Source organism: Leptosomus discolor, chromosome 4 (assembly GCF_034619465.1).
Source record: "Leptosomus discolor isolate bLepDis1 chromosome 4, bLepDis1.hap2, whole genome shotgun sequence".
Taxonomy (NCBI): domain Eukaryota; kingdom Metazoa; phylum Chordata; class Aves; order Leptosomiformes; family Leptosomidae; genus Leptosomus; species Leptosomus discolor.
Genome location: NC_141394.1, coordinates 23,717,254 through 23,743,514, shown reverse-complemented (window position 1 = coordinate 23,743,514; position 26,261 = coordinate 23,717,254). Strand labels below are relative to the sequence as shown.

Here is a 26,261-nt window from a genome sequence, read left to right as displayed (position 1 = left end):
TTTTGCATGTATGTCAAGGCAAAAATAATGTTTGCCTAAAAGCAGTTGGCTTAGCTTTATATAAAATATTTGCTTTAATACTATATAATGCAATCAAGCCATTTTATTCAGCAAAAAGGAATGTAAATCAAAACTGCATTGTCACAGTTGAAACATCTGACAGATGCAAATTTATTTGGACATGTTTCTGGTTTATAAATAAATGATGTTTTAAATTTAACTGTTAGGTTTTACTCCATTCTGAGTCACTCAAAGCTATGGAATCATATTCCAACATAATAAACTTAAATTGGTAAATTTTCTGCATCCTGAACAGTTGAGATGAAAACAAATTTAGATTTGTAAACACAGTCTTGGAAACATAATTCTTACCTCATCTAGTTTTTCAAGTTTGAATAAAGGATATTTCTTAACAAGGAGGCAAAACTGTTCTAAATTGATTAAATTCAGCTGCAGATGATATTCAGGGATAATTTGGTAAATCTGAAAAGTGGTTTACATTTCTTAAGAAGAAAACTCACACAGATTGGTAAACCTACATCATCTTCTAAAAAGAATTAGGGAAAAACTCCAGCTAGAAATCTGCAATGCAGAAATGACATTAAAAATCCCCAATAAAAAAAGAATTACAACTATCAGGCCACGCTCCTTTGTAAGAAATGCTGACTCTTTATTTAAGGTCAATACCCAAGTCCTATTAAGCTTTCAATATAGCCGATAACTTTGTGAAAAGCTACATCTCTTAAGTCTGGTTGTAAAATCTTTCCTTCTACTTCTGTAACAGCTGGCAAACAGGCCTCCTAGTTTTAGAAAAGTGAGAGGTTGACACTTTGACATTGGTTTTCCCTTATATACAAAAGCAACATATTTTAGCAAGAAGAATAAACATCTCTTAATACTTTTTTTTTTTTTACAAGCAGCGTCAATCAATTCAAGTGAGAGCGATCATAGTTGTAAACATGAAGTCAGCCTGTATTTATAGGTCTGGATTCCAAGGTTTTAAGGAAGCAAATAAACAAGCACAGAAACTTTCTCGGAGCACTTATTTAACTTTATAAAGTAAAAAAAAAGAATGCAAAATATTATTTCTTGTTTTCTTTATAGCTGACAAGTTGTTGATGTCTGCCTTGAAAAAGCTCAAACCCAAATGGTCTGAGTAAGTGCTAAACCCACCCTAGTCCTCTTTGAAGGACCATTCACCCAGCCTAGAGTAACCATCATCAGTGTGCCGATGCAGGTAAAAAACTGTCGAAAGGACACATTATTTGGGAGGTCTCTATATCGATTTCAAAAGCCAGAAGTTGCCGGCCCAACCTGTGGGAATCATCTTGGACCCAGGAGAACAACAAACTGGAACGGTTAGAGTGCCACTTCCCACGAGCCAGCCTGACCACAACAGTGGTTTCTTGTTGAGCTAAGCTTCAGAGCTCGGTCTACATGTGAAGCAAAGGATATAATAAACAGCACAGAGAAAAGGAAATATCTTCAAAGTTTTTGTTCTGCTAAATCAGCATTGTGGACCTCAGGCATGGGAAAATTCAAGCCAAGATTGGTTGACCATTAAAAAGAGTTACAATTTGGGATACCACTGAAGAAGCAGGCAAAGAAAAATTTATACGACCACAGAATAAATTATGAGGTTCAGCTTTTGGCAATGGCAGAACCAGTTTGGTTCCCATCAAATCAAATATTTGTAGAAACGATAAATATTATATATTACAATCTTGTTCAGATATCATAAATTTTTTTAAATTGTAATTTATTCTGGTAAATACACAATTGAGAGATCCCTGTTTGATTCAACAAACCCACACTAGGCAGATTTATATTCTGGTTTAAATAATGTAATAGGACATGCCAATTTAAATAATTAATTTTAAGCTCCCTTTGTTTTGCATTTCTGCATCAGCTATTTTCTGAAAGATGCCCAGGTTTTCATTTACCAGTAACCACTAAAACAACGTTAATTTGCACCTTAATGTAACTTTTACAGCAAATGTAACTGGCCTTTTTGCCATTCAGATGGCAAGGCTACATATTTAAGCGATTATACGTATTTTAAAATACATACATTTTGAGTAGAAAATAATGGGGGATAATTATAATTGTTTAACTTAAAAACCTGTAAGAATTGGAACCTCAATAGCTGTAAGCTGGATTTGGTTAGAAACAGAAGTACAATAAAAACATCCAAAAGCTGCAGGATGTTGTTCCAGTTACGTCGTGCCAACTTAAATAAGGTTACTGACCAGCAAAGGGAGCTTTTGGGCTTTCACATACCTGCTGGTACTCGAAAATTTAGAGCCATAAGCAGCCGCAACTGGGGACTTTTTGTTTTCCTTATCAGTATTTGTGCCCTTGACCCTGCCTGGGAACTCTTATTTCCCCTCAATCTACAAACAAAGAAAATAAAATTAATGAGGAGGAACGAAAATGAGTGGCAGATGACTGCACAGGTATTGCGTAGTATCTCAAAGAAATCCAGCTTTTGCAATACTGTTCATTCTGGTTTTGAAGGTCCCTGTGACCATGTACACCATGGGGAACCTCAAGCAGGACACCACACGCCAATCATCACCTGGAAATCAGCCCTGAGGTCCTTGAGGCTAACAGAGATTTAACACAGCTGTACAGAACACAGCACCACTTCTGGGTGCTTTAGTTACTCCATTGTCCCTAACAAATACCAACAAAACTTTGAATATCTGCTCTGCAGATAGCAGGTCGCCACAAACACAGTTCAAGCTGGAAAGAGCCAGCTCCAACCAACAAAAGCACATCTGCTTTTGCATATTTGGTAGCAAGCTCAAACACATTGTTATCTATCAGGATAATCTCCGCACAGAAAAAGATGCATCTGTGTTTCACTGCAAGAAAAACCATTTCAGGGACTCTCTGGAAAGTCTAATGTGGTAGACATAAAAATTAAGTCACTTGGCATTCAGGTATGGAGCGACTCCCTTGCTCTGAGGAAGCAAACCATTTGGATGGGCTTTCTTGATGGCTCTGAACTCTGTTGTCCAAACCTCTTTTTCCAGCAAGCCCTCAGGGTTTCAAAGAGGACATCCCACCCCAGCTAGGAGACTTCCACTCCCGATGGTCGAGGTGAATTGGCTGTGCTTGCATAGGCATGCAGGGAGAGCTGCCATGTTACAGAGCATGACTCTGAGATCACACTTGTCTATCGAGCAAGCAAGCCCTGGGAAAACGAAAAGGAGGAACCCACAACTGCAACCTCTGGAGGCCAAGGCTGGCACAGAGGATGACACAGGCTCCGGGCGTCGTGTGGCCTGGGAGAGCCAGGCTGGCTCCAACCCCTGCCACAGCACAAGCCCATGTCGAGCCAGGAGGAGTTCAAAGGCAGCAAACTCATTCTGAAGGAGCAAGGCTTCGGCCAGTGCCGATTCAAGCACTGCCCCAGTTAATGTCAGGAACCGGACTCGTATTGCCCATGCCTCTGGCTGATTCACTGGAGACTGAGCATACTATGCCCATACTAAGCCCAAGGAAAGGGGTGAACCTACTGCTCTGAGCCTCCCTGAGCTTAACACACCATCTCCCTTCCCCAGCCCCATATCCAAAGAAAGCAATCAGCACGGGCAAAGTGTTTCTAAAAGCCCTAGCTACTGCTGACAACTCTAGAAGCATTATCCTGATTTACTAACGGACGTATACCGACTTTACACAGAACATAAAAACTGCCATGAAACACTCTTGTGGCAATCCAAGAATACACATGTTGCAAATTCAGAGGCTTATGCAAAGATCCCCTTGGTAAAAAGCCAGAGTGTGGTTGACAAAAGTTAACAATGCGAATTTTTCAGATAAAGGAAACCTGACACCTCAAGCCCCAGATTGCCTGCCATTTCCATTTCGGTTTGGGTTTCAGAAAATAACCACTGCGGAGTCTTTTCCAGTTGAGCCAAAAGAGATGGCTGGGGCTCCCCCGAGTCCAGCAACCCTCTGTCTTCAAAGGGAGCTGGAGTGCACGAGTAGCTATCAACATGCCAAACCATACTGGCTGGCTCTCACTGACAACCTCCAAAATCAGTGTGGCCAGCAGGACAGAAGACCAAGCACTGCTGAAATGAGCTAGCTGAATGCCAAAAAAAGGAAAGGACCAGGGGTATAACCAAAGAGAGGAGGGATGATGGCACTCAGAGGTGCCAACTGGGCTTACGGGAGTAAGTGGAAGGAGGTGAGGCAATGGAAATTCTGCTGTGGTTTTTTTTCTATGAGCAATGCAGTGATAAAGATATAAAGGTGGAAATGGCAATGAAAGCTTGGCTTCATTTCATAGGAACAGGAGGCAATTATTACACCAGGAGGCTGGTGACCATGCCTAATACTCTCTGGAGACCATGCAAAGAATGGCACCTGCCTGTTTCCCCCCCAAAGTCTGGCAGCTGCTGATCTCTGTTCTTCAGAGATAATGGCCCACATCTATCTCCTGTAGCCTTTGCTGCTGGAGACATGAGGAGCATGATGGTGAAGCAAAAACCTTGAGTTCCACCTACAAGGTAGAGTTGACATGCAGGCTTATTCACTGTAGGTTGACAATGCTACTGGAGCAAACAGGTGGCCAACAGACTTGTCACACTGGCTAGGAACTAAATCATTGCCAATGCAGCATGCCAAAGAATGTCCCACAGTCAGGTACTTGGCTCAGCAAACACCTCCAAGAGGACTTACTACGGGCAAGCAATCCTGTGAAGCAGGTCAAGAAAAGCTAGGCTTTATCCTTTACAAAGGAAAATCTTGCTCTCCAATGCTTCTCCTGTCCAAGAATTGGCTCTGAAAATCATAGAAAAAGCGGACCTACAAACCAGCTTAATATAGTAGCTTGGTTAGGAATCTTGTTATCAAGAACTCTCTCCCTCAGATGAGTTACTGTTCATGGAGAGATGGCTCCATGTTTTATTCCTAGCCTGGGAGCAAACCCTGGTAACATTAGTGTTTGTGCTTCAGCGGTCCAGTGCCTACATCCAGGTGGAGCACAAAGAGTCTTCCTAAAGGTACAGGCAGGACAACAGGACACACATTGCCTCCAGTGAACTGATGAGCGTATTTGTCTGTAGCAAGAGCTCGAACAGCTAAGATTTCTCTGCTTGCTGACAGAGACGCTATAAAGAGAAGAGAAAGTCATTAAGGTAGCAGAAGATATACGAGTACATGGCACCAACAAACAGCACCAGTGGCTAGTGTGCCTCATCCTCTGAAAAAGGTGTTTATAGCTAAGCCATGCGGATGACAGTGACGCACTACAGCACCCCAAAGGTTGCCCAAAGGAAGAAAGATAGCATGTGTGCTGCTGAGAGGTCAGGAACAGCCAAGGGGATTCCACAAGGAACCCTCCCTCTTCCCTGCCTTTCTGGAGAAGGGCGAGAATCAGAGCTAGCTGTGCCAGGATCCTGCTATGCCCACCGCAGCTTGAGCAGGGACTTCTCTAGATCTATGCCTTTCCCTTGCAGAAAATTACCTACCCGACAATGGGAAAGGCACAGTGCGGACACAGACCTCTCCTCTCCATACAAGCACTGAGAGAAGAGCCACACCGCTCCAAGGCGGGATGCAAATTCCCAGAGAGAAGTATCAGAAAAAAATCAAGCAAAAAAGAAGAAAAGAGCCTAAATAAATAAATAAAATCAAGTCTATGGCAGCCAGGTATGACAACCATGCCACATGAAGAGATTCCTCTGGAGTATGGAAGCGCATATGGAGTGTATTTCTTGCAAGACCTGGAAGGGACCACAGCCTACCTCTGTTATACTGGTAAGGAAAAACAACTCACTGTTACCCATAAAACAAATAAGCAAGTGGATCATCATTCAAAAAACACTAAATACTCAGACAGAAACTATGTAAAATATTTTTTCTTTTAAAGAAGTAAACAAGGAATCTATAATTAACAAACAACTGCCTTGTTTCTGATCACCAAGACCTTCAGAAGTCATACAAGTAATATCCTCTTCCAACTCTTCTACACATAAATTAAAAAGGGAAAATTAATTATGCCATTTTTCACCTGTCAATCAGTTCCTCAGCCTTGAATTAACCAGATATTGAATTAAATCAAATTAATAAAATGATGTGAAGAAAATAGTTGCTCTGAAATGGTGGAATACAATACTCCCAAAATGGGTTTAATATTTCAATCAATGCTGTCTCCAAGTGTTTAAGTGATTATCTTCTGCAATTTGATTTTGTTTTCTTCAAAACTTCAGCAGACATGAACACCTTTGAATCACTTCATTTAATACAAATAACTAAAAAGATTACAATACAAGTTTGTTTCTTTCAAATCCAAAGTACCAGGGTTTCAAAAGAAACAAAATCCTTTCCAGTTTTAAACATTTCTCAACCAAGCAAAAAGTATTTTCTGTTCTCCAAAGTAATCAAGAACAGCGACCATATTGTTCACTAACATACATTCAATGGGGGATATACTGGTGTCACTGATCTAATGCGAAATTCAGGTGTGCAGAAAACCATTTGGTATCTACTTTAAAACACAATCATCAGTTACCGACAAATATATTTAAAATATGAAAAAAAAAAAAATGAACTGAACCACTGGCTACTCTACTAATCCTGGGATTTTAATTTGCCTGGGATTCTCTAGAGTTTATTCAAAAAACATAAAGTAATTGCACAAACTCAGAGGCTCAGTTCTCCATCAAGAAAGTCTTCCACAAGAACATGCAAAAACCCACACACCGAGAGTGCCTCATGGGTCGATCTAAAGAAGGTAAATACCATGAAAGGAATAATGCTGGAAGAAACACTAGGTGAACGTACAGGCAGAGGTAACACGAAGAAAACAGAAATGTGCAGATTTACTTGTTCCAGTCAACAACAGTAACTAGTTTATTGATTTCAGTTTCAGCAGCTAAAAATCCATGAAAACATTTTAAAATGATACAGACAATACTATCCCATATTCAAATTTCTATCAAAGTAATAATATCGTCTAGGATTTTCTCACAGTCATGACGATTTACTTATCAATTAGTACAGTAAAACCTATTTTAAAATATATATATTACTAAGTGCAAATAGTTTTTGTATTCAATTGTAATTTACCTATTCAATTATATGGAAATATCTAAGTAAAGAGACTGAAAAAATGTAACTTAGCTACAAAAATAGCTGGACACATTCTCAGCCACTGTCTCTCAACTGTTCCTTTTATATCCACTGTAAAACTATTTCCAACACACTAATCACATCTATTCGGAAGAAACTAAAATTATATGATTTCAAACTATTTTCATTAGAAAAACAGTCCTTTAACAACTGCTTTTGCTCTTCCATCTAATTATATACTCTTAAAGGCCAAATATTCAGTCAGTATGCAAAAATAACCATAGCCTTTTATTAAGGATGAAACACCAGATCAGAGTTCATAGGAGAAACAAAGATGCTCTTTGCCTCTACCAGCAGCACTGTCCAATATAGGAAATTACATTTAGTTTTAAAATTTTAAACACATATATGACAAAGTCCTAGTAACTCCATAACAGAGACTTACTACAATTAAGTCTGTTCACAGCATTGTAAGTTTCTGGACTGCATGGCTAATATTTCCTTGGAGATACCTCATGTAACGGCCAAGACGTTCAAAAAACTACCTTTATAAAAAGCTCTCCCCTGACTCAATACTAAGTAATCTGAATATAAAACCCCACAGCCCTGCCAAGAAATCTCACCTATCTGGAACATTTTTGTGAACAACAGTCAAATAAAAAAAAGAGACTGAACTGATTAATGTTTGATTCTGACATCTGTCTCAGGACAGAGTAAAAACAGTACATCATAAGGTTACTCAAATTAGAGGGCTAGCACTATCTTTTTTTTCTTTCACCTATGCACCTGTCACACTTTTTATGCAAAGGTTGTTTATTAAATGCAAGCAAAACCCCCGATTTCCTATTTTGTAATGGTCATGGTCTGATCTCCATATTCAATGTACATTTCTACAAAAAAAACAATTGATTTCAAGTACAAAGCAGCAGCTATCTAATCCACAAATAAAAACTACAGCGACGTTCTGCTCTTCCTAAAACAAGCTTGAAGCCACGATTATATTAAAGACACAGATGTGAGGGGATTTTTCAACTTCCAAACAGATATGCAAACAAAGCATTACAATCCAGGGGCGCAGGTAAATGTATATGCAAGCAAACTACGTGACGTTTGTGCAGCGTCCTCTCAAATCCTGCAATCCCTTTTAGAAAGTCTGGGTCTACATCTCCCTCTTCTTTACTCATGTTCTTCTTGCATGGCTTGGTCTCAGAAACTTTCCATGCCTGTAACGGAAACTTGAGCCAACTTCTTAAATGTATGATTTCTTCATCTCCACTCATCATCCACTTCTGTTTCTGAGAAGCTCCTCATCATGACACCTGTATCTCAAGAAGCAAAACAGGAAACATCACAGGGATGAAGCAAGGAAGGATGAATAATAATATGCCTCTGTGTCTTTAATAAAATCCCAACTTTCATTCAAGTTCCTTTTAGGAAATAAGAGTTCCTTTCACAAAAGCAAAGTTTTGCCAAACTAGGTATGTCATCGCGTGCCAAAACTGGGGTAACCAATGAAATCTCCCAATCTGCACCTCCGTTCCTGACATGACGAGCAGGAGAAATCCTGTACTGGCAAGCCTTGCACACTGTGGAAAACATCATCAGGTGCCAAGCTCGCAGAACTAGTCTGCAGCAGCCAGCTCAACTAAAAGAAACCACTGACCCATCTACTAACTTATCCGCTACTGACAACAATGCAAGTTATCTTTACCCAGGACCCGTTTGTCCAACTAAGTAGAGCTCTAGCCCACAACTGAGATGACAAACAAAGATGTAAGCCTCTCCTCTACTTCCCCCACTGCTCCTGAGACTACGCAATTTCCACGGTATGTTTGTTTTTACACATCAGGTACCGGAGAAGATGCTTCCTCTGCATTACAGCAGTTTAACTACAAGGTGACAAAGGCCTAAGGATTTTCAACGTGTCTTTGTCCCCAGAATCGTGTCATAAAGTTTGGGGATGGGGGGTAGAGGAAACTTGGCTATCTGTTTCTGCCATCCAAAACTTGGGATCAAGCGGGCTCAAAGCCAACAGCAGCACTGTTTAGAGCCTAACAACAAAAAGGAGAGGGATGACTCATCCACAGAATGGAGACACAGCCATCTTGCGTCCAGACAAGCAGCCCAAACCATTTGCCTGCCCCACGATTTCACCGGAATGCTGATCGAGGAGGGGCTGCAGGAGAAATTATTTCTGCAGCCTCCCCAGCCATGAAGACTTCGGGGCAGACAAAGAGGCACCAAAACCATTCTGCCAGCCAGCTCTCAGCGAGACAGAATCTTGAAAGCAATTTTACCTCTCCCTTTTAGGGTTAGGGCCATCTTTAAACAAACATTAGCACCAAAATCTCTTTCTAGCAGAGGCAAAGCAGATCCTACCTCTTATCATCTACCATCTCAAATTCTCAGAATTCCACCTGCCATCTGAAATCCTCCTTTCTTCTGCAAAAGCACTTGACAGCAGTATGCTCCGTACACTGGGCACACTTCACTCAGAAAGACAGCACAGCCCTTCACCAACTCCTCCCAGCGAAACAACAGGTCACTTTGGCTCTCTTATGCTAAAATAAGAGGGACAGCTGTAGGGACAGAGTCCCATCTGAGCACAAAAAGTCTCGGCTTTGGTTCTTGCACATTGCAGTAGAGAAGGTAACTGAATCTCAGACAGTCAAAGCAAGAAACCCTCTGATAGCACTCTGGGTATTGCAGAAACAATAGCTGTTAAGTAACCGGACAGAAATGTATTTGCTGTGCAGGGATTATATGTCAAAGAAAACTATATATTCCCTCAATTCTGAACTCTTGAAGAAGTCCTTACCCTCAAAAGTGCTTAGGAGGCAAGCAGTCCTGAAAGCCTGTGCCTCTGTGATCATGCCTGCAATTGAGAAACATGCAATTGCCTACTCAGGAAAGCAGGCAGATCACATTATCACAGACTTCAAGAGCTTACGGAGACAAAAGCTGAGGCATTCACACATATCCCGTCAGCAGGACATCCAGAACATGTCCAGATATCATCCAATTATTTTATACCACAGTGATCATTAATCTTTTATCATGATGATCACTGTATACAAGAAACAAAAACCACAACTTCACTGTTCCATAATCATCATAACTCCATATTCTCTCTGAGCACCAGAAATTAACTGCAGACAAATAACTCAATTTATTATTGACATCCTCACTCGTTAATCAGATGTCTACACTCAGCATATGCACCATTACAGATTACAAGACATCCAGGCTGCTCACTGCTGCATGCAGAAAGAAAACTGCAGAAAAATATTAGTAATTGTCAAAAAGATCTGACGCTGGCTGTCACCTGAAACAACCAAGGAATGTTCAGTTTCCCTTTGAAGAGACAATTTACTGGCAGGCTGGTACTTCTGACTTTGATCTTCATAGCAGCCAACACCAGCAGAAGAATATTGTAGCTCAGTAACAAAACACAGAAACCTCCCGGACTGTTAACTCAATTAGAGTATTTTGGCAAGGAGGCCTTCCCCTTATACCTTGGGGAAAGTATTAAGAATAAACAGTGCATGTTTTAAAGGCTCATGTACCTCGGTTATTTGGTGTAACTGTTCATGCACCTAATTGCTTTGAGAGAAAAAGTATTCCACAACAACTTGCTTGGAAGACTGATATTTTTCCTTGTTTCCCAAGGAAACAACACTTACATAACCACACAGACTGTTCCATGCACAGAAATGTAAATTATAAGGCCAATTTCAACTTAATCTGATGGAAAAATGATAGCAAATTCACAGGTGCTCAATTCCTACAATTCCTAGGCTTGCAGAATAAATAACTGAGCCTCTGAGCAACGTGCCTGGTTCACAAACATCAGGGAGACACCAAGAACTACAAGGTGGTGAGAGGCAGCTCAGGCACTGTCCTGTTGGGAAAATCAGGGATGCTAACAGTACTGCTGTGTAACGGAAAGAAAGAAGGGAAGTTGTTTAAGGTACCACAGTGACACCAAAACTGAGGAAGCTGCAGGAAAATCTTCACTAGTTCAGCTGCTCACAAAGACACTTTTGAATCTACAGAGCAATACAGCAATGCCTTAAGTGCCCATCACAGCTTCCATCTTTGCATGGGCTGCTGCCGACGTGTTAGCAGGCACTTCTGAGGATTCATTAAGTGTACGCAGTCAACAGTTGTCCTTTTTCGCCAATGAGAAACTGGAAAAGTAGACATATGCTGCAGTACAGGTGGCCTCAGAAAACCCTTAAAAAAACCCCAAAAAACGCTTCTCAAAAACTCTTTCAACAAGATCCTACCCCGGCAGGGTAAGCTAAGCACTACCACGACAGGTCAGATTGCTGGTCCATCTGTTTGAGAATCCTGCCTCCTGTGATCGGGAACAGATGCTTCAGAAGGTGGAACAGCTCGGGTAGTGAACAATGATGTAATTCACCCAAAGGGGAAATTCCTTCCTGACCTCATCAATTAGCATGAAGGTTTATATGCTTAATTTATTTTTAATCCTATTTACTGCAACTCTGGACATTGTCATTACATATATAGAAATGTCCAGGTCTGCTTGGAATCCGACTAAACTTTTGGCCTCAGTAATACCATGTGGTATAATTACGCCAGGTTTCAAATGTACTGATTTCCAATTGCATTTAAACATCCCTTTGTTCTTGCACTGCGGGAACTAGCACAGTCATTAACCACCTCTCTTCCCCTTCTGAGTGCTCCAGCCCAGCTTGCACTATAAGCTCCCATGCCATACTGTGCTCCGTGACAGAGCGGGAACATAATTCAAGGGCCTTTAAGGCAACAACTTAGCAACTTCTAACAGTTATCCAGCAACCTTTATACAGGCTAAATGTCTGGGATCTGCTGGAAGCTGGCAGCTCCACCAGAACTTCACCGGGCCCTACCCTCTTCCAGATCTTGCAAGCTCACTTTTCTGATGTTTCCCACTCCAGAGCTGCCTCCCCTATAAGCAAACTGTTCTGCCCTGTGTTGTGCTCTTTGAAACCCCCTGAGAGTCTGATAAATTCCGTTATAAAAGGACAGGAAGCATACCATGGGTTTTTCAAGGTCAAACAGGAACCTCTCCCTCAGAGCAGAGAATTCCCCTCCCATCTCCATGCCTGCATAAAGAACAACAGTGTCCAACCAAGCAAAACCAATCCCATTCTGCTCTTGGCTGATGTTCCCTGTGGGCCCCAGGTTCCTCTGTGCAATAACTTTAGCCTATGTTGTTACTTATGGACAAGTTTATGACATCGTGATTATTATGCCAAGTACTTACTAAAGCTTCAGTGCAATTAGTCACTGCCATTTCTGCTGACGAGGCATCAAGGTATAAAGCCACACCTTCATTCAACAAAAGTTTTGGTGAAAAAGAAAATACAATGATGTATGCAAATAGCAGGCAAGGAAGGGAGACTCTTGAAGCAAACTTGAGGTTCTGGATCCTCTCATCTTCCCAAAATATAGTCCTGCTTTCAGTAACTATTTGTGCTGCATTTTTTTCTCCCAGCCTCTGGAGCTAAAACTTTGGACCCCAGGCTCTTAATCCCAAAGTCTTTAGGAGAGAAAGAGTAGGTCTGGCTGATATTTCATGGGAAGATGGCCCCGCAAGGAGATGACAGAGTTTTTACAGCATCTGTGAGACACATCACATAGCCATCACTGTTCTACCGCAAGCGTTTTGATCATGGGCTTGGAACTGGTGAATTATGGCAAGGGAATAGTTCTTTGCCCCAACCAAAAAGAAAATTACACCATTTCATCCCTCTTTAGAAGGATCTTCAGGCAAGCAACCGGTCGAGAGAAAACTCCTGTCCCAGCCCATTATGGTCCACAAACAAATGGAGCTCTTCAATGATCAAAATAGCACTACCAGAACTGATAACAGGCACCACTTTCCCAACAGTCAGCTCACTAAGTAATACAACCACATGCAACGTTTTTCTCTATTTGAGTATCATATATTGATTAGAGTCAATAAAACCACAGGTTTCATAATGGCAGTTAAATTTTCCCACTGCATACTTCTGAATGACCTCTCCATGCTGTTTAGTAGTTACACAGCAGCCTTAGAAACTCTCTTCCAGAGCAATGATCTTAAGACTTTCTAAGAGGCCATAAACACTTTCCTGTTCTTCGGTCTCACGTGCGTAAAGACGACTTACTGAACTGAGTACTTCTACAATGCTCTTAGGCAATGCTCAAACAGAGGTCCAAGCCACAAGTTTCAGAGCATTGCCATACCAGCATCTCCAGGACCTCTGATCAGCCATCGAGTGGTTTGCCCTTGGCATTTCAGGATTTGCTGAGGTTGAAAGAGAAGACAGTAATCATACAGAACAATTCTCCCATCAGTAGAAGCAAAAAGTAAACTTGGAGGCCTTGATGGCAATGCTTTCACTGCTTTTGGGTCGTTACTCAGTATGAAGTCAAAAAGATGTTGTATTTTCTGTTTGTCACAAAAAAAAAACAGAGTTTGGGTAAGGAAATCTTTTAATGGACTCAAAACGGTATTTTTGGCTGCTAGAGTTCTCAATCTGTTGTGTTAAAATTAGCTTTAAATAAATGTGCAACACAAGCAGTACATACTTTGCCTAAGAAAAAATCTGCTGGCCACTTACAGATCATGTGAACTAACATCTATTATTCCAAGCCTTATCTGTCTGCAGAGTTGGATTATTTAGCAATGGCACTACCACATACCAAAACGCACGATGAGCCACAGCTCTTTACCAAAGCAAAGGAAAGTTCCTGCAAAAACAGTTGCTGCCATTTAACAAGATGGTCATGAAGAAAAGAGGTAAGATTGAAAAAGCCTGCGCTTCTGCCTCTACCCTTCCGACCTTTCCTCTGAAAAGAAAAAGCAAGTCTTCCTCTTCTGTCAGTCCGCCCTTCCTTCCATATTATTCCTTCCTCCCTGCTGTCCAACAACCAGAACTATGGAAGACAATATTCTTACTTTTTTTTCCCCTTCAAGCTTTTCATCAATCAGTAAAAGGGTTCCCTAAGTTCTGCTCTGTTTTTACAATCGGTGTCACAGAAGTTGGTTCTAATATTGCTCACCAGAGCGTACACCACAGTCTGAGCAATGGCAAAATAGTCGTTCAGACATACCGAGTACTCTGTGCTGGGTAAAGTTCACAGCAGCTGTTCAAGTCCCAGAAAGACATCTGAGAGAAGCGCCATAAATAACAAAATCACATGGAGTCTCCCATTGCACAACCAACATACATCTTTCCTGCTCAGGAATTTATGCTTCACACCCTACACTGTCAGTCAAGAGCATATTACAAACTATGTTTTCAGGATGATCCAGAGGATATTTTGGAAAGTAATACAGCCCTCCTGCCAGCCGAGTCTTTTCAAAATACTCATTCTATTTCATTATAAAAAAAAAGACAAATGTTTCTTTAATCTTGTCCAAACTGCAGCCTTTCTCAGGAGCAAGCTATAGACCCACTCGTGCCTTTTATACATCACGATGCCTAAAACCAGTTCCAGCAAGTCTGACAGTCTTACAGAAACTGGAAGGGAGTACTCCTTTGCAGACTCGGGATCCTAGTTTTTCTTCAGATGTGCAAATGTAAAAGCATTTTCTCAGACTCCAATTTCAGCAAATCCCCAATTTGAGCAGCCCTTTTTTAGGATTCTTAATTAATTTTACTGCTAGATTAAAATTAAACCTAGTTGTCCTAAAACATCTCATTCCTGGGCCTCTGCAAGGGAAGAACCACTTTTCAAAGTAGCGCCTAGCTGTAATTGAGAAAGAACATACATGGCTATTTTACAAAAAATTAGATTTCTTTTTCCTTTTTCTGGAGTTTTGCCACAAATTGCCTTCGAGGGCTTGGTTCAGAAATTCCAAATTCAGTTTGTTGTTCTTCTCATTGAGAACTAACTCCTTTTAGCAATTCTGTTAATCTTGGAGTTTGAAGTTATTTTTATTAAAGTAACGCCCAGAGTTTAGATATTCCATAAAAAGATCAGGAATTATTTTTATTAAAGTAACACCCAAAGCTTAGACATTCCTTGCAAAAAAATCAGGCAAAGCACCTTCATTCTTAAAAAGGTTCTTAGCCTTTTCCTTGTAAACACAGATTTCACAGAGACAATCGAGCACTGAAAAGTTTTATCAGCCTTTTTTTATCAGAGTTGGGAAAAAAGTTATCAAGGCAGGCTTTTTCCTGCCTAAAAAAATCGTGAGCCTTTTGTTCTTAACATGACGCGTGCTTTTTTTCCTCCTGCCTTCTTGTCTTCTGTTACAGAAGAAGTAGTACCGACTTCCACTCCCCAACGTCAGACTTCTCACGAGACATTTGCGCTGGCTCTGGGGTGTGCTGCCCGCGGTCAGTATCTCCGGTCATACTCTGTACCTGCCCCTCAGCCAGCAGGGAGTCCCGCCAACCCAGGCGACACCAATTCCTGATGGAGCTTGTTCTTAGCCCTTAATTCTCATGCCACAACAGAAACAGGGCTACAAAGTAAAGGACCTTACCTCCATTCGCAGGGGCCTGAGGCACTGAAACCTTCTGCTCTTCGGTGGCAGCCCTGTCTGGAGGACAGGATCAAGTGCTGCCTTCATGTTTGAGCAACTATGTTAATAAACTAGGTGACATCACCCACGTTCCTTACAATGACTAAAACATGGTTTAAGCGTTTGGAGGGGAAAGGGAACACCTTTTGATCATTTCCGATTCGGAGCGTAAGCAACCGTGACTGAAGACTGCACTTTGTCAGCAGGCCACCTCCAAACGCTAATGCTCTTCAGGCAATAACAGGGCAAAGACATCAGGGAGTTAATAAACCATTTTCCAAGGTGCTTCTTTCCTGCTGAAGAAGTCACGTAGGGACAATTTTCAGTATCTTTAATGTAGAAATTAGGGCTGGGGCACCTTTTCAATTCCTCCAAAAGAGAGGTTAAGTTGCAACATACGCACCTTTCTCTGTGCAGCGTGTATAATTTCAGGTTGCTCAACAGCAGCGGCACTCCTGAGTTCAGGAAGACTTTAAAAGGAGTGATTATGCTCACGGAAGTAAGCTAATGTGAATAAACTGCCCAGGCAACAGGGAGGCATTCCAGAGCCCTGTGCTGTCACCAGGCCTTTGGCCAATGCTGGTTAATAATATAGGTAAAATGCAAATTACAGAAATATTCATCACAGGTTAGGATAGTCTCAACGAATAGTTTTGCGCTGGGCTGAAGATGCTTCCCCGCAAACCACCCTCAGACGAAGGCACTGGGTTCTTCTCCCCATTTTCAGAGCTTCTACTGGCGTCAGCAGCACAAGTCATAGAGCAAAGGCTTCCTCTGCGGGTCTTCTCGATGGATCGGGCAGTTTTGGAAGGCAAGTCTGAGAGCACGCTTAGCAGCACCCGAGCGTCACGCTGCTGGCATTCCTAACTCTTATGGCCACAAGGCACCACGGCAGCTGCTACAGGCTATGTCCTCACCTGGGCTTGGCCGGCACACGCTGGTTCACACTATCCGGACATGAAACACTGGCCTGAAACTCAGAAAGCTCGTGGCACAGGGGAAGGTACGTTCACTACAAGGCCCACAGAGTTTACAACAGTCTTCTTCAGCTTTAAACACAGCCATGCTCATAGCTCAGAAATATTTAATGACCCTCTTGAGCCTTTTCACAGAATTTATAAAGCTGTATCTGAAAAGCTTTGATCGCCTGTGCAGCACTGAGTATAAAACCCAGCCAGCCGCATTTTGGTTACGAGGAGAGAGATGATTTTTTCCGCCACTTAGTAGAAGATTATAGTTTTCACGTAAGATTACAGTGTCACAGTTGTAGCTCCATCTGAAGACTGCACTTACAGAGATCTGACTGTTCAGCACCTCCCATGAACACAACAGAGCAGTCAGATTATCAGAAACATCCGAGCTATAATTGAGAGCAACTTGTTAATGCTTTTTTGCAATACCTCATAGGTTTAACTGCTTTGAAAGCCCTCCCTCACGTGCCTTGTGTGATCAGACACCACTAAGACCACATATCACAATAGCTTTTTAAACAGTATTGGGCAATCTAGAAAGGTTTGCCTCTGTACAGCATTCTCAAAAATAAACGAGACTAAAGACAACTTTGGCACAGTTTTTTTAAAGGTCACAAGCTTTCCGCATCCAAGACATTTAATAATGCAGCATGAACAAAGTTCCACGAGAGTTTGAAAATCTGCTTCTGTGCATGTCTACAAGCCCAACTACTATGAATAGATGCAAAAAACCCTGATCTATTGTCTCTACCCTATGAGCCTTTGCTTTCAGGCACTGATTTTTTACCCCAAATTAAAGAAAACCTTTTTTTCTACACACAATATCGTGAATTAATGGGTAAAAACTGCTGCAGAAATCTGAAGCAAAATTTCAAAAGCAGACTGCACCCCCCTGTCCCAAAGCACACTTGTACTGTAAAACTGAAATACAAAGACTCCAACAACACAGGGTATAGTTTTGCTGGGACGGAACTTCAATAGCCACCACTTCAGTCAGGAAAACGAACCACCACCTGCTCTTCGCTCACGGCTCAAGCAGCATTCTTCCCACGCCCCAGCAAAGGCAAAAGGTACGAGCCTCGGAAAAGCTTTTCCTTTTGTTTCTTCTCCTTAAAAATGTTTTGTCTTGACCAGTAAGTTCGTGAGATACTCGTGCCGCTACCTCACCCCCGTGAATACAAGCGGAGCTGCAGGGCGCTCCAGATGCCCAAGCGCTTCGCGGCGCTTCCCTCTCAGTTGAGGGGAAACCCGCGCGGTTCGGGGCTGCGCAGAGCGGGACGGCTGCGCTCCGCAGGCGGCACACAACGCGTTCGCTCCGACACGCCGCTACACCGAAACGCCCGCAGCCGCACCGGGCGGGACGGCAGCCCCGGCGAGCGCCACAGAAGATGCGCCATGAGAATGGCCTCGCCCCCGCGCTGCCTGCCCCCTTCCTGACCGCCCGGGCGGGCAGGGCCGCTGGGAAGGAGGGCTAAGCTCCCGGTAGTACCGTGAGCCCCGCGCCGGGACAACGCTGCGGCGGCGGCGGGGTGAAGCCGGGCACGGGAGGCGGAGAGCCCTCCTGCCGAGAACGGAGGGGAAAGCCCACCCAGCCCGACGGCACGCAGCCTGTCCCCGGGCCCCAAGCGGAGCCGGCGCCAGCCCCGGCCACCCCCTCCCCTCCCCACCCCGCCCCGGCCGCGCTTTCTCCTCGGGCGGCCCCTTCCCGCCTCACGGCGGCCCCCCGTGCGCCGCCGCCGCCGCCGGTGAGGCAGCGCCCCCCGCCCCTCCTCAGGGCGGCCGGGGCGAGGGCGGGGCGCCCCCGCGCACGTGCCCCGCCGCGGCCCCACTCACCGCTCGGCGGGCGCCCTCCGGCCTCCGAGCAGCAGCGACAGCGGCGGCGGCGGCAGCCGGCGCGGCCCGGAGGCGGAAGCGGCGGCAGGAAGTGAGGTCGGCGCGGGGGGGAGCGGCAGGGCGCCGCTTCCGGGGGGTGAATGGGGCAGCGGGCAGAGGCCTCCGCCGGGCCCGGGGAGCTCGGCCCGAGGTGGGTCCCTGCCTCGCGTCAGTACTGCTAAGTAACGGGGCGGCGGTGCGGAGCCGGGTCTACGGAGTAACGTAGGAGGGAAAAGGCAACGGCGGGAGGAGGGTGGGTAGCGCAGCCGAGCCGGCGGCCGTCCTGGGGCTTCCCACGGCCTTCCTCCTCCCCGTCGCTGCGGGGGAGCGGCCAGCCCCTCCCGCCAGCCCTCGGCCCCACCGAGTACGCTCCTCTTTTACGCGCTTACCCGCGGGGAAGCTGCTAAAAGGCGCCAGGGGCGCGATGGCGGCGGGACCTCACCCAAACGAGCCCTTTTCACGGGGCAAACCGACCTGACCGTCTGCTGCCGCGGTCAGGGCAGCCCGGGGCACGTTGTGCTGTTGCTCCAGACGCTACGCTACGGAGTCATTTCAATGTAATAAACAAGATTTGGTGAACAAAGCCAAGTTTCCTCATATCTGAATGGAGCTGCAGGGCTGTTTACTAGTGCTCCAGGATTTAATATATTTTAGCACAGAATTGGGGAAAAAAAACCCACCTCTTTCTAGGTGTACACTCCCAGCTGCCTGTGCTGTTAGCGTTCTGTTCACCACTCGGCCTACTCAAGTCGTGTGAGGTTAGGAATTGCAGCATGATACATCTTCAAGTAGTTTTCATGATTAGATGCCTTTATTAAGAAGTAATTTCTTCAGTATTCTTTAAATTAACTGATTTTGTGATTTACTTAGAAAGAAAAAAGTAACTGGGGTGTGATGTTTCTTCTGGGTAAGCCATGATCTTTCTATTTACGGGAATTTTTAAAGACAAATCCATTCGTTAAAGCACCTTGGCTGAATGAAGCTAACCACCTTTGCTATTGGCAGTACAGTACCGGCTTTAAGTGTCCTCTAGACATGCAGTTTGCCGTGTGCTTCTCAGAAGTTTCTCGAGGAAAGGCTCACCGTATTGCACATGCAACCCCCCTATAAAGGCAGAGCTGCATCTTTCTGCGCTACCGCCAGTGACGCTCCTGGCTCTCAAAGCTGCGTGCCTTCGCTCGGCGGTAAGGCCACAGAGTCTTCATTCGCACTTACGGAACGCCTTCAGCACACGGAACAGCGTGTGATCAGGGAACAAAAAGGTTTCCAGGCAGGTAGGTACCACCTTGCTTTCTCTAGGGTGCCGCTGCCAGAGAAGGTAGGAGCTGCTTTCCGAGGTGCCGGTGGAGAAAGACATAATGTAAAACGCTGGTAAGACTGCACTTCTCTACCCTCAGGCTTCTCCGAGCGGGTCTGCCCTGCGTGGGGTACTTCCCTGCTAAGTGTTTCAGCAGGCTCTCAGTGTACGTCATCACGGGGCTCGGAGAAAAGCTATACCGACAGCAGTGTTTTTAGGAGAGTCCCCTTCCTTTCCCCCGTGCCTTCAGCTACGTATCAATTAAGAGGCATTGAAAATAGCTCCACACTGACTCTTATCATCAGCACTGGGAATATATCCTGAGTTCCTACAACTGTGGGCTTCATTCCACTGACAGCTGTACGCTTTCAGCCTGTTTTGGTGGCTGCTGCTGCTGTTCGTACTTCCTTGCTGAAAAAAAGGAACACCGATCAACACCAATTACGCCATTTATTATGTACACGTTTATATATGCACCCGTGTGTGTATACGTATAAATATGATAACAATCGCGAAACAGACTTAAGATTAGAGAATGGAATTTCAGCACTTGGCCCCACAAGCGGAAGCTTCAGCCACCGTGTGGAACTAGTCCTTCAGCGTATGGCCTTGGAAAGGCCGACCACTAGGGTCACAGCAAAATGTCAGTAAATTAATGGCAGAGAACTAGGATTCCATTCAGGTCCTTTCATTTAAAAAAAAATAATTAAAGACTATGGCTTCAGAAGTATTATTACAGATGACCTGATCGACTCATTCACATGGTTGATCTCCACATCACTCATCTCCTCCACAATACACAAGCCACAAGCTAACAACTGCATTGACTTCAAAATTAATCTGGTTAGCAAGGCAAAGGGAGATCAAAGAGTTGTGTGCGGTGGAACAAACGCCAGCACGAATGTCAGCAGGCGTTCCTCTGTAGAAAGCACATCCTTTTTTGTTCCTACAGAATGCAATGGCCTGGTTTAAGAATCTTGACATTAAATCTTTACATTTAAAAGGTGGTTTAAACTCATTAAGTATTTCTCGGCCATATTCCCTCTAGGCGTGCATGTGTAGCAGATGTGAAGGAAGTAGAGGTGTTTCTCTGAATTGGACCTCTGGAATATCAGGGGCATGGGGCTCTTTCCTACGTCCATGCTGACCTTCAGCATTAAGATGGGAGCAGCAACACTTGTTGGTACAGTCGAATTCTCATTTATTTTCAACTTCTGAAGTTGGATTACTTGTGATTCCACTGTCCTCCCAACTCTTACAAATCTATCCATGTTTTGACAACATTCAGTCATTCCCAGCTCTTTTTAACTTCCACATCGGATTCGTTTTGACAGCCAGAAGAGACTTGCACGGCCGCTCCCCGACGCCTTGCTCCTGTACCCTGCGCTCCCGCAAAACCCTGATCACACGGCACCACAGGGCCGGGGCTCCGCCCCGGTGTCCCCACAGCACGGAGAGGCAGGCTCGAGGCCACCCCTGCCGAAACCGTCCCCAGTAACCCACAGGCCCCGGGGGAGCCCCTGGCTTTCCCGTGACTTACCGATAGAGTACATCTCCAGCTGCTGCCGCAGGCGGATCTTCTTCATGCTGTCGTAGAAGTTGGGCTCCGGCGGCGTCTCGGCGGCTGGGGGCAGGGTGAAGATGCGCATGATTCTCCTCTTGTTCCTGCGAGGGGGGCAAGGCGGTGAGAAGAGAGGCCAGGCCCGGCCCGGCCCGGCTCCACGTGGGGCCGGCGCCGGCGCTTCCCGGCGGGAGCCTTCGCCCCGCCCCCCGCGGCCTCCCCCCCCCGCCCCGCGGCCTCCCCTCACCGCCGGGCGTAGACGAGGAGGGCGAGGCTGGCCAGCACCACCAGCAGGTAGACGTTGGTGGCCTCGTTCCACGCCTCGTGCACCGAGTAGTCGATGGCGCCGCTGTCGCCCAGCGCCGCCGAGCCGCCGCCTGCCCCCCCGCCCGCCGCCGCCGCCATGGGGGGAGCGCGGCCGCTCGGGGACGGCCGCTGAGGGACGGCTCCGTGGCGGCGCGCGCGCGGGCGGCGGGAAGTGACGTCAGGCGAGCCGTCGGGGCCGGCGTGAGGTGCTGCGGCTCGGTGTTCCTGCGGTCAGCTGCGGGGGGGGGGGGGGGAGGGACCTCGGGCCGCCCTCCCCTCCCCTCCCCAATTTCCCCTCTAGGTGCTGGCCCCTGGGGGAGGGGGGACACGGGCAGGTGACAGCTCCCCTCCCAGGGGCTCCAGCAGCCATTTTGCTTTCAGGGGGGAGGCAGCCGGCGTGTGGCGGCGGCGGCCCCGAAAGCCGGGCGGGCGTGGGGTCAGGAGCACCTTCGTCCGCCTGGGCTGGTGGTGGGGCTTGCTCCGTGGGGCGGAATCGCGTGGGCTGTGGCTCAGCGGTGCGTGGTGTCGAGGGGAAAAGAGGCTCAGGTTGTCACGGGCTTTCACTTGTCGCATAGGAACTAAATTTGACAGTTTAGGTTGTCGAAATAGAAACAGCACTTTATGAAAAAACCTGCCGCCTCTTTTTTTTTTTTTTTTTTTTTTTTTTTTTTTGTGCAAAATGGGACTTGTTGGGTGTTCAGATGCTGGAGCAACATCGCTTACTGCCGTGCTCCATATGCTCCAAATGCTAAAAAAGCATAATTCTGGATTATACTTTGGCAGAAAAGGTGGAGCACAGCAAGTGTTTTCGTTTAGAAACTTGAAAAGTTGTCTGACCTGCTTAATGAGATGCAGAGTAACTAGGCAGAGAGTGTACTAACACACACACAATTTTTTATTTATTTTTTTTTTTTTACTGCCTGATGTGGCATGTTTGAGCTACATGATAGGTTAGGTGTGGTGTCCTTTACCTGCTCCTGCTTCTCACTGTCCACTGCTGGCCTTGATTCTTCCTTTTACCATATCTTCCTTCAGACACTGATTCTATACTAGAACTACTACAATGTAGATGTTATGGATGCCTGGGAAGTGCTCCGACCCCTTACTGAGTAGAGGGAGTCTAGACAACTTTCTTGGATGGCACTCGCTTTGCAAGCGTCTAACCAACCAACCAACTCCGTCCTTTGGGGAGCCATTTTCTCAGTGAAAGATGTGCCAAGTCATTCTCTTTCCATGCTATGGAACAGATTTCATTTTAAGAGGCATAAAAGGATGTGAGTGGAAACGGCAATATAAAAAAAAATGGAAAGTTAAGGCACTGTTATCATGAGAAAAGTTCCTTACCCCACATGGTGTGGGAAAGAAGAGTAGAACAGCAATTAGGCATAATTCTAGGTCATTAAATCAGGATGGCACCCATGCACAGAACTGTAGAAACCACTAAGAGGAGGGGAAAAAAAAAGTCTATCACTTATGCAACATGACACAAGACAGTTAATTAAGCATGGTTTCACAGGGATTTTAAACAGTTTCTTGTGAAGTTGAGGCTTTCTGTTTGCTTTTTTAGTACATTGAACTTTTCTGTTAACAGGCCTGACAAGAAAGTATTACACATCTGTGGAAGAAAAGTGGAAAGAATAAGCATAAGTAACTTGGGTGCTCTTTATATTTCACTACTACCTCTAGACATCAGTTGAGATCAGGCTCCCTTGTACGGGGTGTAGCAAAGCTGGATTCAAGCTGTATGTGAAGGCACATTTTATATTAACCCTGCAGCGCTGCTTTGGATGACCCGGGAAGGGGCTGGAACTCCCCAGGATTCTGCACCCAGCTTCCCATCTCGAGGAAACCAAGGCCTCCTTCTACAAGCATGACTTCAGGGTTTTCTCTGCAGCCTCCAGCATGCACGAACAGACTTTGTCTCACTCAGCAGGTGCCTGATTTGTTTGATTTAATTAAATGCTCGATTTAAGGCTTGGATAATCCACCCACCCCCAACCTAGAAGACAGGCAGAGAGAGATTTTCTTCCCCCACATACCCCTCTGAAGTTAGCAAATGTTAAGCCGTGGGTAGGGCAGGCTTAGGTTGAGGATCACAACCTCTGGCGCGGCAGTGAGTGTGGCAGCCTTGCAAACCTGAGAAAAAGGTGTGATCTCCCACTTGCTGGCCTGTAGCAATAGGAGTTCTAGGGGTGCAGGTCTTCTGCATGACTTTCTTGAGGAATCTTGTTCAAATACCAAAGTTGATTGACTCTTAAGCCCAGGTTAGCTTGCCCTGGTACACTGTTGCTTCCATTTATAGCTTGGCCTTTTGTTTCAGTCTTAGGCTCCTGAAACACCTTCAGAAATGGGAATGTAAGCTGCTGTTGAATTTGGTCAGAGCAAAGTCAGGCCTTGCAGTTGTCATTCTGTGCACAAGAAATGGTGTGACCCATCCATGTAGATTATGTAGCACATTTATTGGTACGTATCCCACTTACTGGATGAGGCGGGATGGGATAACCAATGCTTGTGTATGCTGTTAATGCATAAGGACATCAATCGTTTTCTATTTTCTTATGCTAAAGGTGCTTGTAAGGAAAGGATTGTCAGTTTGTGCTGTGCCTGTATAGCATCTGACCTCCAGGATCCTGGCCTGTGACCAAAGCATGTAGGCACCAAACAAGTAATATATAATAATAATATATGGCATTGGCATAAGCTGATCTGGCAAAATGTAGCTACTGGAGACTCAAGCTTAGTGGCTAGATTTTCAACGTTACACAGTAGCAAATAAGCCTGGAGAGTTTCAGCTATGGGTCAGACACAAACCATCACAGGAACCAGCTCTTGGGGAGAAAAACACATAGCTGCGGGGTTTAATTTTAAAAAAAAAAAAAATCCCAACTTTTACAAAAGTGGGAACTATGTTCATTGCACAAAGAAATGTAGTGTGTACTTGATAAAAGCACTCACTTCAGTCCTGCAGATTTGTCAAAAGAAAAGGGTCTTCCAGCTCTACAAGGAAAGAATTCACTTTCCAAAATTCCTTAGCATCCAGCAACTACTATAAATTGACTGAAAACTGTTGAATATTATCAGATTTGAAAATCCAGTTACTTCTTATCCAAAATGTGAATGCTGGAATCTAATGGTAAGCTTGTTCTTTTGAAAATTATGGCCAAAGATTGTCTGTGTGTCTATATATAAATATAATTTTTTTAATGGATTTTGAGTTACCAGCGCTAAACAGAATCAGAAAATGCTGAGACATAAATATCACTGTAATGTAAATATATTCACCATTTAATCCTGATAAATACTGGATTATAGACTTCAGAACACAGACTGACAATTATTGGAAATCATGTGGTCATCTCAAGTATACAGCATTTCAATTAAAATAAAACCATAAAATCCTTTTCTTTTTAAAAAGTACCATCTAGCATATAATTTATTTGGATGAACTCTACAAATATACACATTATATCATGCTAGAAGAACTTGAGAACCACTTTTTTCTTGTTCCCAGGGTCTCCTGACTGTTGGTAAGACATTACAGTCATAATGATAGAATCGGTTTACAGTTGCAAACTCTGCCAAATATCTCACAAATTATACTTGGCAAACAGAACTGCCTCTGTTTCACAAAGATAATGATCCAATGTTTTGTTTATGTGGCACCAAAGGAAAATATTGTTTTAGAGCTCATGACAGAATTTCAAAAAGTTTGTTTGGTATTTGAAACTTCTGATACACCTAATAGTTACCACTCTATTAAATGCAGAGTAACATGGGCTTTAAAATATCTTTCAAAAAAGAAAAAAAACCCTCAAACTGTTCAATTAAATAGGTTGTGTCCATTTTATTTCCTCAACATTTACCCACACCTACAGAGCAGCTGGTGCGGATGGATAGGCGTGCAATACTTCTTACATCTGATGGTGCTGAATGTGTAGGTGAGTTGCCGCAGAGGCTGCTCACCTGTACCGGATTTAGCGTTACAGGGGTGCGGTGAGGATGTGGTCTGAAACCACGGCCCACAACGGGAAACACGCTACGTGTCGTGAGCCACCTGGAAGCCTGCTGCCAGCAGGCAGTTTGGAAGGGAAAGTGGCGTAACCTTGACAGCGCTATTCTCTGGATGACTCTGAGGAGAAAAGGAAAGGAGCAGTGGGTTTGAACTGAATCTGGAACTCGTGAGACAGGCTGCTTCCATTCCGTATCCTGTGGTACAAACCTACCTGGTAAGTGCTTAACCTTAATGGGAAATCCACTGGGAACCTGTTTTGGCAACAGCATCTGACCAAGGGTAGAACATACCATACCTGTAGCGGGTCGAGGTGCCCTGACACAGTTGGCACCCGCAGACAGACTGTCAGCAGGCTCAGCTGGCACGTCCTAGGTCTCCCTGTCTCCTCCACTGCTGGCACAGCAGTGTCCCAGCAGGGTTCAGTCTGGGAACCAGGTGGTATTTCTTGAGTCTGGGAGACGGTCTCTGCTTTGGTTCTTTGTCTAGCTGGTCAGATGGGGTAGGCAGGATGTGCTGTGGCACTGCTGCAGGGATGGCAGAGGAGGCATTGCTCAAAAGGGAAGGGCAACGCAGATCACTGACCTCAGCTAAAGGGTTGTCCTGTCCCTGGGCAAGGGGTCAGACTC

At 44.9% G+C, this 26,261-nt stretch overlaps 1 protein-coding gene across 1 annotated transcript; it reads right to left on the bottom strand.

Annotated features, from left to right (window-relative positions):
• Positions 1–19,248: 19,248 nt before the first annotated feature.
• Positions 19,249–21,722, bottom strand: SMIM19 (small integral membrane protein 19). The gene is made up of 3 exons (XM_086464442.1): positions 21,565–21,722; positions 21,297–21,421; positions 19,249–20,167 (listed from the first exon to the last, which is right to left on the bottom strand). The coding sequence occupies exons 1-3, from the start codon at positions 21,720–21,722 to the stop codon at positions 20,100–20,102; spliced, it is 351 nt and encodes a 116-aa protein (XP_086320568.1). The 3' UTR covers positions 19,249–20,099.
• Between the last annotated feature and the right edge of the window lie 4,539 nt (positions 21,723–26,261).

Excerpts from the sequence above, each read along its gene's own strand:
- SMIM19 (XM_086464442.1), bottom strand. The coding sequence starts at position 21,722 with ATGGCGGCGGCGGCGGGCGGGGGGGCAGGCGGCGGCTCGGCGGCGCTG. Across the intron at positions 21,422-21,564 it reads CTCCTCGTCTACGCCCGGCG|GAACAAGAGGAGAATCATGC; the intron begins GTGAGGGGAGGC and ends CCCCCCTCGCAG. Across the intron at positions 20,168-21,296 it reads GCTGGAGATGTACTCTATCG|CAAGGAAGTACGAACAGCAG; the intron begins GTAAGTCACGGG and ends CCTTTTTTTCAG.